General features: G+C 63.0%; 1 protein-coding gene across 1 annotated transcript in view; it reads left to right on the forward strand.

The window, feature by feature from the left end:
• Positions 1 to 12,761, forward strand: part of TBCD (tubulin folding cofactor D) — a gene marked incomplete at its 5' end in the record, with an annotated part of 76,972 nt that overhangs the window by 12,353 nt on the left and 51,858 nt on the right. Inside the window, 2 exons of the mRNA XM_084236921.1 lie at positions 5,206 to 5,338; positions 12,646 to 12,691. Coding sequence (XP_084093047.1) covers positions 5,206 to 5,338; positions 12,646 to 12,691 — 179 coding nt within the window. The remainder of the gene's footprint in view (positions 1 to 5,205; positions 5,339 to 12,645; positions 12,692 to 12,761) is intronic.

Consider the following 12,761-nt stretch of genomic DNA (forward strand, 5'->3'; position numbering starts at 1 on the left):
AAACCACTACTGCAGAGGCTGCAGACAGCTTCACAGCACGGTGCTCAGTCTACTGCGCCACCAGGGAGGCCCCCATGTGGCCTTTTCTTGGAGGTGTTTCACATGTGTGCAGGTGAGCTGCTCAGTAGACGTCTGTGGGGCCTCACTGAAAGCTGTTGTGCCCGGATTTATTCTCTCTTCTTCTGTCCACAGTTGTGGGTGGGGTATTAAAATTCTCTGGTATTATTGTTCTGTCAATATTTTTTAGTTCTGCTAACAGCTGTTGTATCTCGGGAAGCTATATTATCATTCGGTGTGTATGTATGTATCTCCTTGTTGCATTTGGCCCTTGATTGTAATGTCTAGCCCTGGCTCTTATTACCTTTTTAAATTGGAAGCTTATTTTGTCTGATGTGAGTACAGCCGTCCCAGTCATCATTTGCTGGTATGACCGTCTTCTGACCTCTGGCTCTGTCGTTGCGTGTCTGCCCGTGGTTTCTTGCTGATAGTCATGGGTTAGAAATTGTTTGGAGAGCTGCTCAGCCACTCTGCACCTTTGATTGTGAATTCTCACCCTCTGCATGTAAGGTGAGCACTGAGATACAGGTACTCCCTGCTCTTTTACTTATTTTTTTTTTTTAAAGAATTGAGGTTTTATATAAACCTGTGGGTTTTTTTTTTTTTTTTTAGATTTATTTATTTATTTATACATGCACTGGGTACAGTCAGAAGCGCGGGAGGGTGAGAGAATTCACCAGAGCCAGAGCAGGGAGCAGAGCAGGCAGACGGACGAAGTACACTGCTGAGGGGAGTAGCGGGCGGCAGGAGAGGTCTGCGCGCCATGTGGGACCCTCCTCCGGTGGCCTGGGAGCAGCCAGATATCGAACCGGTGCTGCAGAGGCTACGGGCAGCTTCGCAGCCCAGTGCTCAACCGCTGCGCCACCAGGGAGGCCCCTTTTACTTATTTTTTTTAATATATATTTTTAAAGATTTATTTTATTCATGCAAGAGCTGGTGCACAGGCCAGAGGTGCAGGAGGGTGAGACGGTTCACCAGAGAGAGAGTGGGGAACAGAATAGGCAGACAGACTGAAGACACTACTGAGGGGAGCAGCGGGCACGACAGGAGAGGTCTGCCGCGCCATGTGGGTATCTCCCCGGTTGGCTGGGATCGAACCCATGCTGCAGAGGCTGTCGACAGCTTCACAGTGCGGTGCTCAACCGCCTGCGCCACCAGGGAGGCCCTCTTTTACTTATTTTGAGAGATCTTCTCAAGTGGCTTTTATTTTCTGAGGTCTTCCCTTTAAGGCTTGCTTAAGTTCTGCTTCTGCTCCCTGACGTGCTCTCTGAGTTTCTGTTTGCCGGCTCTGCTGAGGTGGGGTGTGAGGCCATTGTGTGGCCCTTCAGGTGGCCTGGCTCCCAGCGAGCTCTGAGGGCCACCCTCCTCCCAACGTGGTGTAATTCAGACGCGTCACCTCCAGGTGGCAGCTGCCCCGTTCGCGCCTCCTCACCAGCAGCTCGGTGCTGACAGGCTCTTTTACTTTTGGTGTTCAGCTAAGTGCCTCACCCTGCCCTGCCTGGGTGGCCGTCTGGGGTGGTGTCCTGGTCCTGGCCTCTGTCTCGGTGGGCTTTGCTGTCTCTGCCACTCCCTGCCTGCCGTGAGGTTGGCACTGAGTGGTCTGCGGCGGGTGGGTATTCGCTGACAGGTGCTCGCCCTCACGCTTCAAGTTTTTAATCTTCGCTCTTTGTCCTTGGTTTTCCATATTTTAATTATAACGTGCCTTGGATTTTGTTGGCGTGCTGCCACTTTGTTTTTGATTCCTTTGGGTCTCTTGGGTCAGGATGCCCGGCTCAGTTCCTGGATTGAGGTGATTCCCAACGGTTATTTCTTTAATAGGTTTTCTTGGGGGCCTCCCCGGTGGCGCAGCGGTTGAGCGCTGGGTTGCGAAGCTGCCCGCGGCCTCTGCGGCGCCGGTTCAATCCCCGGCTGCTCCCCGGCCACCGGAGGAGGGTCCCACATGGTGCGCAGACCTCTCCTGCCGCCCGCTGCTCCCCTCAGCAGTGTCCTTCGGTCCTTCTGCCTGCTCTGCTCCCCGCTCTGTCTCTGATGAATCCTCTCACCCTCCCGTGCATCTGGACTGTACTCCGGTGCTTGTATAAATAAATAAATAAATAAAAATCTTAAAATAAAAAGATTTATTTATTTTTATACAAGCACCAGAGTACAGGCTAGATGCGCGGGAGGGTGAGGTCTGCGAGAGGACCCTTGCCGGCCGGCTGGGATCGAACCTGCACTGCAGAGGCTGCGGACAGCTTCACAGCACGGCGCTCAACCCGCTGCGCCACCGGGGAGCCCCCATGTTGTATTTTTTAATTCCACTGCAGAGTTAGCTCTGTTAACTGTTTGCCCATACTGCGTTTACGTTTTCCACGGCCTGTTCTTCTGGTCGCCTGACGAGCCCCGCTGCCGCGGCCCTTCCCTCACGCTCCTCCTCGCGCATCCCGTAGTGCTGCTGGCCTGAGACGAGTCTGGGTTTGTTTGCTTTTGCTCCAGTATTTGTTAATGATCTTCTTTCTCTTCATTTTCAGTTTTTATGAGTGGTAACGGGAGCTTCTTTTTCTTCTCTAACCCCTCCTACAAGAAGTTGGGCCGAGTCATGGCTTTTAAGGGACCACCCAGGCCCCTTAGGAGTCTGCGCCTGTTCAGATGGCCTGGGCTCTGTGCCAGCGATGGGTAGTAGGTGGAGCCAGGGTACCGGGGCACTGAGAGGCCTCCTCTAAGTGACGATCCAGGGTTCCAGCGCCCTGCTGTGCTATGGGTGCCTGGTATGCGGCGCGGTGGGGATCCTGCAGCCCTTCCCTAGGCCAGCTCCTCCGCTGAAATGTGTCCCTCAGTCTCGCGCCGATTTCAACCTCCGGGCTGTGATTGAGCAGCAGATCAGCGCTGGACAGGATCATGGTTGCGACAGAGCCACGGGCCTGCAGTGTCGTCACTGCCTTTCCTTGGGGACCCCAGTCCTGGGGTGCTCGCTCCTGTTAAGCTCCAGGGTGGTGTAAGGCAGATGTTCTGCAGGTCACAGCCACAGCCAACAGCAGGTGCAGGGGCTCATCAGACACCCGTAGGCGTGCGCTCCAGCTGTCTGGTCTGGGGGGCCATGGCCTCCTCTGCCTGCACCCTGCTCCTGGGTTCTCAGCTGTGCTCTCGTGTCCTGCACACCTCCTTCTGTCAGGTGCTGGTCCAGAGCCCTGGTGGGGGCACGCCCTTGGGGCAGCAGAGGCAGAGGCTGAGGACCCCTCGGGGTTTCCTGCCTCCCCCCCACCACCCGGCTATGCTCTCCGTGCATGCACCGGCCACCCGGGTGCCACTCAGGACCATGGTCTCTGTTTGGGTGAGGCTGGTTGTGCGTGCGGGGAGCCCAGCTTCTCACCTGCTGCCATTTCGCGCTGCTGTCCCCATCCAGCTCTGGGATGGTGCTTTGTCTCCCTGCTGCGCCGCCATGTCTCAGACCTGCCGTCCGCACTGACCTGGGCAAGGCCCTGCGGCTGCTGTGGAAGCTCCTGGTGCCTGGCTCCGGGGCTCACTGCCCGAGTCTGTGGACGCCCATGAGAGGCAGCAGGCTAGCCTGCACGGGAGACGGGCTCCCCAAGGGAAGGCGGTGGTGGGGCCCATTTCTGCTGGCTTGTGAACACGTCTGTGAGCATGTATTTTTTTTTTTTTTAATAAAAGGACACAAAAGTACAAAGTAACCTATTTCCTTAAATCTTTCAGAGCAATCTTAGGATTTTTACCTTAACTTGGAAACTCACCTTGTGTGGTTTTGTTCGGGGAGGGTAGGCACAGCCTTGTGCCCTGTGCTGCCCCCCTTCCCCTGTGTGTAGCACCCCGTGTACTGCTCCCTGCTGTAATGCCCCACCATGTGCTGCTCTGGGACGTGGGGGCCTCCCTGGAGCCGCACCGTGGGGAGTGTGGCCCCTCCTGCAGGAGTCTGGGGCTGCTCCCTGGTGCCTCCGGGTTGCCTGGGCTGGGGGTCAGGCTCTTCAGGTTGGGCTCTGCAGGTGTTGCCCTCGGCCCGCGGGCAGGGTTGTAAACAAGGGTGTGGGTGGGGCGCTCTCCATGCTGAGTCCTCACCGCAGACAGCGGAATGCAGATTTTCAGTGAAATCCCTGGGTCCTCTTACAACATCCGCTGAGGTCCTGGGGAGGGCTCGGGGTCCCTTTACGACCAGCACCCTGAAGTGCGGTTGAGCTTGTGGTCTCCCGACCCCTTAGAGGCTCGGGTCATGGGGCAGCCAGGAGGACAGCTCTAGAAACTTTTCTCCTCACGTGGACATCTACACTATATAAAGTCTAACAGGCGGCCTGCCTGAGATCTGCAGCCTGAGAGAGGCAAGGGGCCGGGCACTGGGGCTAGGGCGAAGGGTCCCGCAGGGGTGCCGCGTGCTGCTCTGGGGAGCTGGAGGCCACAGTGGGCCGAGTCACCTTGAAATAGGGTGTCGCAGGGGGATGGGCCACAGGACAGGTTTCCTATGATTCGAGCAGACGGGTGAAGGAGGAGTCCTGGAGCCCTCGGTGGCTTTTGCAGTCTTTTATTGGGGTTTACCAGTTACATGGCAGGCAGGGGTGCCAGGCTGGCAGGCCTCCCAGCCCCCAGCAAACCTTCACTCCTTCTGGCGTTCTCTTGTGGCCTTGTTCTCTGCTCCTTTCGCTCTGCTGTTCCATTCTGCTAGTGTCCCCGTGATGCCGCCTTTATAAGCCCAGCTTTAGCCCAGGTGTACCCACTTACTCACACCCACCTTTACCCCAGGTGCCCGCCATCAGGCATGCATTCAGGTCTACTGAGTTCCATCGTCCGTGGAAGGCAGAAAAGCAGGAGGACAGAAAAGCCTGATATTTTTTTACTGTACCCTACATAGGGTGTTTCCAGGGTGTTGGTCCTGAGCCCTCCCCAGGGTGGGGCTGAGCCTGGGGTGTGGGGCTGTATAGCAGGGGGCCACGAGGTGGGGAGAGGTGGGTGGGCTGCTCTGCAGCGGGCCTCGCTGTGGGCGGCAGGGTGGGAGGGGTAGCGAGGAGCACCAGGAGCTTCCCGGGGTGCCGTAATGTGTGTTGGGGGGACAACAGCACAGGGATGCAGGTGTGCCTCAAAGCGCAGAGCACAGGTGCCTGGCGTGGAGGCTGGTGGGGCCAGGGCCTCTGTGGAGCCGTCACCTGCCCTTGCTTCCTCCGGCAGGTTTGTCACGCGGCCGGACGTCAAGCAGAAGAAGATGGCGAGTTTCCTGGACTGGAGCCTGTGCACCCTGGCCCGCTCCTCTTTCCAGACTATTGAGGGGGTCATTGCTATGGACGGGACGCTGCAGGCCCTGGTAAGCATTGCCCCGGGGAGTGGTCAGCTTGTGTGTGCAGGTGGTCCGGTGTTCAGTGGTCAGGTGTTCAGTGGTCAGCTTGTGGGTGCAGGGACCGGTGGACATGCCATTGGCTTTTGCGTCCATTTTTGGCAGCTGGCCTGGTAGCATGCCCCAAACCTGCCCGGCGCTGCACCGTGTCTGTTTTCCCTGCTCTGGACCGTGCGTCTGCGGGCCCGCCCTGATGTCAGCCGAGTGGCCGCCAGGGGGCAGTGGTGCCTGCTGAGCCTGGAGTGGCTGGGCAGGCAGGGGCACGTCCACCTCTGGCTCCCCACCCGCCCTGCCTCACGGAGGATGGTGACTGGAGCCCACGTGGAGTGGGCAGGTGCCTGAGTCTGGCTTTGTCCAGGGGCTCAGGCCAGGGCGTTTCTAGCCCTGGTGGCAAACACAGGCAAGACCCCCCACTGGACGTGGGAGGTGCCAACCTCCCGCTCTGGGTAGCCTGTGCTGCTGCCACGTGGCATTGCCCTTTCTAATGCTAACGGGGGGGGGGTGAGGAGGCTGTGGAAGGGGACAGGCTGCCAGGCCGTGAAGCTTGGTTGTGGGTCACCTGTCAGTACCCCCTCCCTCAAGCCAGCAGCTCTGAGCCCCCTGGCCCTGGGCATCCTGGCCCTGGCACCTTCCCGCTCCTCACCTGCAGGGGGCACACTTGCTCCTCATCCTATCTGGTGCTCTTGGGCCCGCAGCCACCTGCCGAGAACAGGGCTCCAGGGCTGTCTCTCAGCGCGCCTGAGCGTCCCCTCAGTGCCGTCCTCGCCTGCCCTCTGCCCGTGCAGGCTCTGACGAGGCGGGCGCCGTGGGTCCCAGGAGGGGGCCCGCGCACTGGGGCTGAGCGGCCCGGGGCCCTCTCGGAAGGGCCCTGCCCCGAATCACCTGTTTCCCTTTCGTGTTGCCTTTGCCATCTCGAAGGGCTGTGGTTCAGGTGAGGGGAAGAAGAGCCTGAAAAATAAACATTTCCTGAATTCCTGTTTTCTGTTCAGGTCATAACTTTTTTCTGTGCTTCCTCCCATTCTGTGAACGGGTGTCAGGCGGCGCTTTCAAAAGGCAGACTTCACGGCCGTGGCGTTCGAGGCTAAAGGGCGTCGTTCAGGGGGATTCTGCACAAACACGGGGCTGTTCGCGTCACTGTTCCCGCATGGCGGAGTGTCCGCGCTGCCCCCAGGAGCCCTGTCCCGTAGCGCCCCCTGCCCCGGCCCCGCGCTCAGCGCCTTGCGCCTGTCCTGGCCTTTCCCGTGACGATGTGGAGCTGCTGCCCCGACCTCACGTCTGGCCCGGCCAGAGCCGGTGTGGCACCCCGCGCTGGGGAGGGGTGTCCCGTTGTGAACGGTGCTCGTCTGAATTGGCCGGTGTGTTTTCGCATGGGCATGGATTTTCAGTTTCCTTGGGTAACAGTAGTTTTTTAAAAAAAGTTTAACAATGTGTTTTTCTGCGTCTCTGAGGCCTTTAAGATGTTCCCCGGCCGCATGGGTGTGCAGGACGGTGGGGTGGCTGTCTGTGCCCGAGGGGCTCTCTTCCCGCCGTGTGGACGGACCTCCTGGGACTTTGGGCTGGCTTGCTCTGATGGGGTCGGGGCAGGGTGCCCGATGGGCTGAGCACGGTCGGCCCCGGGCTCCGGGAGGTGGGGGTGGGTGCGAGGGTTTGTTTGAAGGTCTGGGTGTGAGTGGACTCTGCGCACTGGGCAGCCTGGGCCCCGGAGGTGGAGGAAGCCCTGCCGGGGCCTGCGTCCTCTGCCCTGCTGCCTCTGGGGCTGGGTTCCCGCCTCAGACCATCCCAGTCCACTTGGAAGTCCGCCTTCTCGACAGGCTTCCTGGTATCCAGCAATGCGGCCGCAGCCGTCCTCCTGGGCTATTGCTCTGCCCTGCAGGGCAGCCCGCAGGTCAGTCGGCGCCTCGGCCAGGGGCTGGGGCCAGTCGGGTCCTAGAGGCCGCATGGCCCAGCCTGGGTGGGAGATGGCCGTCCCTCAGCTGCCAGAGAGCGGTCCCCTTGGGTGCAAGGCCTCGGGTGCCTCGGCCTTGAGGAGGGAAGGCCAGCCACGGTGGGGCAGCTCTGCAGTTGACTTGCCACAGGTCCCTTCTTACAAGCTGTTTCCCTCTCCTCTGGGCTTCTCGCCAGTTTTCTGCCTGCCCTCCCTCAGCAGGACACACTTGCTGGCTGCGGCCCCGCTCCCTCCGCCCACCAGCCAGGGGCAGGAAGGGCTTCCTCCCTCATCTCCAAGTTCTGTCCCCGGCCTGGTCTCTCTTTTTCCTGTGGAATAGAAAGGTTGGGCCACAGAGGAGCCGCCATTGTTGGCAGAGCGGGAGGAAGGGCCACCCCTGCCTGGGCTCGGCGGCCCTGGCTTTGCCCACCCGCAGTGGGCCAGGGCCGCGGGGCGAGGCCGCCTCCTGCTCCCACGTCCTCCCGCCGCCTCTGCAGGCCTGTTCTGGGACTCGGGCTGTTTCCTTCTCTGTTTTGAAGAGCAGTTTGGCCTAATTGATGCTGCTGCCACCGGCGGGGGAGGTGGGCTGGGCCCTGGGCGCGGGAGCGGAGCTGGTTTCGCCACAGCCCGTCAGACCTGAAGGGGAGGTGGCCGCTGCGTGACGAGACGTGCACGTCGCCTTTGATGCACTTGGCTGCCTTTCCATCCACCTGCTCATTAGTGCGCGCTCGGCGAAACAGGTGAACCTGACAAGCACCGTCGAAACTGGGGCCGCCCGCTCCCTGCCAGGGCTCCCTCCCGGTGACCTCAGCCCTGTGGGAGGGAGCCAGTGTTTGGCAGCCACTCCCGGCAGTGCCCGCTGAGGAGCCCTTTGTTAGTCCCGTGGGCAGGGCCAGCTGGAGGGTGGAAGCCCCCAGGCTGCGGGGCCCTTTGGCCAGTCTCTGCTCCCCTCGCGACCCTGGCGTCCTCAGGCCCTGGATGCTGCTGCTCTCCGAGAGGGCGGCTCCCTGCCCACCCGCTGCCGCGAAGTTCCGTAATTTTCTCACTGACCAAAGCAGCTGTCTTCTTCAGCAGAACGTCCCGGTGCTGCGCGCACCTCGGGAGAGGTGGGGGCGGCCCGGCCCGGGTCCCGGCCGTCCTCACCCCAGGCAGGGCCTGCTGCCCTCGGGAGCCCCTGTGGGAGCCCCTGTGCCCTGGCAGCTGGCCGAGCCGCCCCTCAGAGGGTGCGTGAGGCCCCTCGCGTGTGCTGGGTGCTCAGAGGAGCAGAGGAGCCGCCTGAGGGTGTAGCAGGTCTCCCCAGGCTCTGCCGTCTCTGCTCCTTGGGCTTGGAGCTACCGAGGACAGACTCCCCAGGCTGGGGCTTTAGCCTGGCGCTCGCCTGGGGCGGGGCGCGGGTGGAGCCACGCTGCGCAGCCCCAGGCGTGTGGGCCTTGGGGTCACTCAGGCGCGCTTCCTCCTTGTCCTTGGAGCCCGAAGTCATGAGGGCGGCGGCTCTGGCTCAGCGCTTCTGTGGGGCTGGCGGGACTGTGTGGCAGGAGCCCGGCGAGGGGCCGTGTGGCCCGCGCCCTCCCTGGTCCCAGTTGGTGGCTCCTCTGCTGGCGCAGGCCGCGGGGCCTCCCAGCTCCCACCCTGCCCAGGGTTCCCAGGGGCCGGCCACCTGCCCTTTCCACAGCGCCGGCTGCCTGCACCCCCCGCCTTGGCCTCTGCTCCTGCTTTCCTTCCCTGGGCCGGGAGCCAGGTTGGTGCCACTGAGCTCTGGGCCTGACGTCCGTGTGCAGAACGGTGCGATCCCCTCCCCATGCCTAGTCCCCGGCCCCTCAGCTGGGGACGCCCCCCGGGACGTAGGTCCCCATGGCCCCGGTGCCTGGCGTCTCTAGGTCAGCTGTCGGCTCGCGGGGGACGTGTGTCAGTCCCTCTGGTGCTCCTGGGTGGGGACGGCCGCTTCCTCCGAACCTCAGCCTGCGGCGGGAGAAGCTCGCGGGGCTCGGGCGGGGCTGCCGCTATGAGTTTCGGGGCGAGACCGGCCCCTGTGCTTCCTGCTCCCGCGTGCGGTGCCGGCCCTCCCTGTCGGGGGAGGCCCGGTTCAGGCCCCAGCTGGGGGCTGCAGGTCCCCCTGTGGGTGGCCCGGCTGCGTGTCTCTGCCTGCAGACCCACCGACCCCGGCGGTGGGTGACCTCAGGTTCTGTGGCGCGGCCTCTGGAGCCGCAGCATCGGGACAGAGGTTCTTGCCCCCCAGGCCTGGCGTGGGGCTCGCTGCCGGCCCCCTCAGCCCGCTTGTCTCGCTGTCCTGGGCTTCCTGTCCGGTGTCAGTTGCTGCTGCGTGGGGAGGTGGAGGCCCTGAGGCCTGCTCGTGTGAGGGGGTGCCCCGTGCAGCCTGCTGGCGGCCTGGGTGGAATGGGAGCATGGCCGCCAGGTGCTTCCTGGGCCCAGCAGGCTGTGGGTTCCTGAGCGGCGTCTCCCTGGGTCTCCGTGTGGGCTCTCGGGTCCTCCCCTCTGGGGGGTACCTGGTGCTGCCTCTCAGCACCCGGCCGGACACAGGACGCGGAGGGAGCAGCGCGGCTGCTGGGGGGGGGGCCACGATCCCTGCAGGTCCTCCTGGGGGCGGGGGCGGACCCCACACCAGCCTGTGGGAGAGGGTAGGGGTTGGGGTGAGCAACACCCAGGGCCGGTCGAGCTGCTTTTCTCAGCCTTGACCTGGTGTCGTCAGGGAGCCCTGACCTCCCCCCCCCCCCCGCCCCGCTTGCCAGCAGGGTGGACTGGCCCCCACAGCTGACAGCCCCGGGCAGGGAGGCTGAGGCTGGGTGGGCGCGGTGGAGGGGGCACGCCCTCCCGAGACTGGTTTTGTTGGCACTGGGCACCGGGCTGGTTTCTAGAACAACAAAAACAGGCTGCCGGCTCCCGCCCCAGCTTAGGGCGGCGTTTGTGTGACTGATGGTGCAGCTGACCGCGTGTCTGTAGGGGGCGCGGCCTCTCCCACCCTGTCTTCGTGCTCAGGAGTGAGAGCCCCCAGACTCAACAGCCCGGTCCCCGAGTGCCACTTCCTTCCCTCCCTCGGGCCCTCTCCAAGGGTCCCAGGTGGCCGCGCCCTCCTGCCGGGCCTGGGACTGTGGGGTCTCACAGCGGGAGCCGGAGCTCAGCGGGTTGGGTGGGGTGGAGCTGCCGGGGCCTCACCGAGGCCCACAGTTAGGGGAGCGCGGAGCCCCCTCCTGACACTCGCCGGCTCTGTTCTCTGTTCTCTCACGTTCTCTTTGTGAGGAAGAAAGAATGTGCACGTGGAGAGCGTTTTTGGGATTCTGTGGGGCTCAGCCCTCTGGGTATGCCGGTGTGAAGGACACCGGGCCGGGCTGCCCGTCTGTGTCCACGCCGTGCGGTCAGCCCGAGGCCAGGACCCTCACAGCGCTCTCCTGCAGGGGACCCTCGGGCCCCGGTTCCAAGTGGGGATTTCACTCCTGGTCTTGTGAGGCCCTGGTGCCCGGTGGCAGAGGGGGTGGCCCTTGGGCCGAGTGTGAGGAGCACGTGGTCGCCCCGCGGAGGGTGGCGTTGCCTGCCTTGTGTGAAGCAGCCAGACGCCTGCTGCGGGGGTGAGGTGGGCGAGTTGGGCCGGTGGAGGAGTCAGGGCGCCGCCACCACCACCACTCGCCGCATCCGAGCCGCTTGGCAGGGCCTGGGCCGGTGCGGGCGCGGTGGCAGCCTCCGTGGGACTGCGGGCCGGGGTGGTGTCCGCACCCCTTCTGTCTGCCCAGGTGCCTGGCCCGCAAGCCAGTGTGTGCCCCTGCCAGCCCGGCGCCCCTTCCTCTGGCCCCAAAGCCGCCTTCCCGCTGCTTCTCTGCCACGTAGCTTTGACCCCGACAGGACCGGCCGTGTGGCTCCGTCACTCCTACCTGGCACGGACACAAGTGGGTGCGCGTGGGGCAGGTTCTTGGGTTGGAAGAACCCAGTTGCCTGATGGCAGTGGGTCAGGCGGGAGCCAGGGCCCACCCTTTCCACACATTGCACTCTCACTCCGCGCTCGAAGAGACGGTCGAGCCACTCGGGGTGTGTCATGGCGGCGCCGGCCCTGCCTGGCTCTTCCCGGGCCAGGCAAGCCGCCCACTTGCTGCTGGAGCGGGAAGGAGCGGCTGGGCCATCTCGGCTTGGGGGCCCGGGCTCACCAGCTGCTGCAGGGTGGGGCGCCCCCGCCTGCCTCCCTCCCACCCACCCACCCCGCCTGCCTCCTTGGGAGTCCTTGGCGGGAGCTGGGCCTGTGTAAAACCGATGGCGGAGGCACCCTCTTGCCGTTCATGAGCACCTGGCGCGGTGGTGGGGGCCGCCTTTCTGTGGTTCCAGGGCTGGGGGCGCTCGGGGGGTGAGGAGATGAGCGCGCTGCAGGCCCCCATGGGCTGGCAGGGTCACGGGGTGGGAGTGGGGCTGGTGGGGGAGAAGACGAGGGAGAGAGTGAAGAGTGTGAGTGTCCGGCCCCGGCGGAGGCGCGGGAGGCGGCTGCAAGGCCCTCCTGAGCGTGCGGCAGCTCCCCGCCGTGCCTGCCCTGGCTCTCCCGTGTGCCTCAGTGTCCACCACCCTCCTGCTGACTCCGGGTGCCTGTGCGTGGTGCCGCCAATGGGGACGGGGGCCCCTTTCCCAGGGCTGGGCATCTCTTGCCTGGTCTTGCCAGCCGGCACCTGTTGGGCCGGCCCAGGCGGCTGCAGGTGACCAGAGTGGACGCACCCTCCCTTGCCCCTGCGCCTTTGGAGGGAAGACACCATCAGCCCTTTCTCGCGCGCGCTTTGCTCTGTCGGCGAGGCCTGAGGATGCCCGCCTGCTTTGTCTTCCAGGTGAAACAGCGGGGTGAGCCCAGGTCTGGGCCTCCCGGGGACGCGAGTCGGGTGGTTGCTGGTTACGGGGCTCTGGGATGGGGCCAGCAGGTCAGGAGATGCCTGGCTGGGCACCCCTGGCTGCTGCCCTGAGCTGTGAGCAGGTGGCTGCGCGTGAAGGCGACTCCAAAGGCACCTCTGGGGCTTCGCCTTGGGCCACACAGTTCTGCCGCTCCTGCCCGTGACGCTCAAGCAAGCGGGACACTGCAGGCTTAGGGAGGTCCTCAGTCTCTTCTTCCAGGGCTCAGGCCTTGGCTTCCTTGTGGCCACTTTGCCGTGGCCACGCCTCTGCCCTTCCGTCGGGGTGTCCCCGTTGGGGGTGAGCACGTGCTTCCAGAAGATTCTGTCCCAGTCTCTTTTAATTCCTGTATCTGGTTTCGAAACTGGTCTCTTCCTATTTGGTGGCATTTAGAATAAAAATCCTGGAAACACACGAACTGTTTGGATAACTTAGGTTTAAAATTTGTAATGTGCTAGCAGCATACTCATTTTTTCTTTTTTAGGCACAAATATTTAAGCACGGAAAACGTGAAGACTGTTTGCCCTACGGTAAGTTTATTTGTAAGGTGTGTTGTGATGTGGTGTGACCAAGTGTGTCTCTTTCACATGCTCCTTTGTG

Source organism: Talpa europaea (genome assembly GCF_964194135.1).
Source record: "Talpa europaea genome assembly, chromosome: 7".
Taxonomy (NCBI): Eukaryota; Metazoa; Chordata; class Mammalia; order Eulipotyphla; family Talpidae; genus Talpa; species Talpa europaea.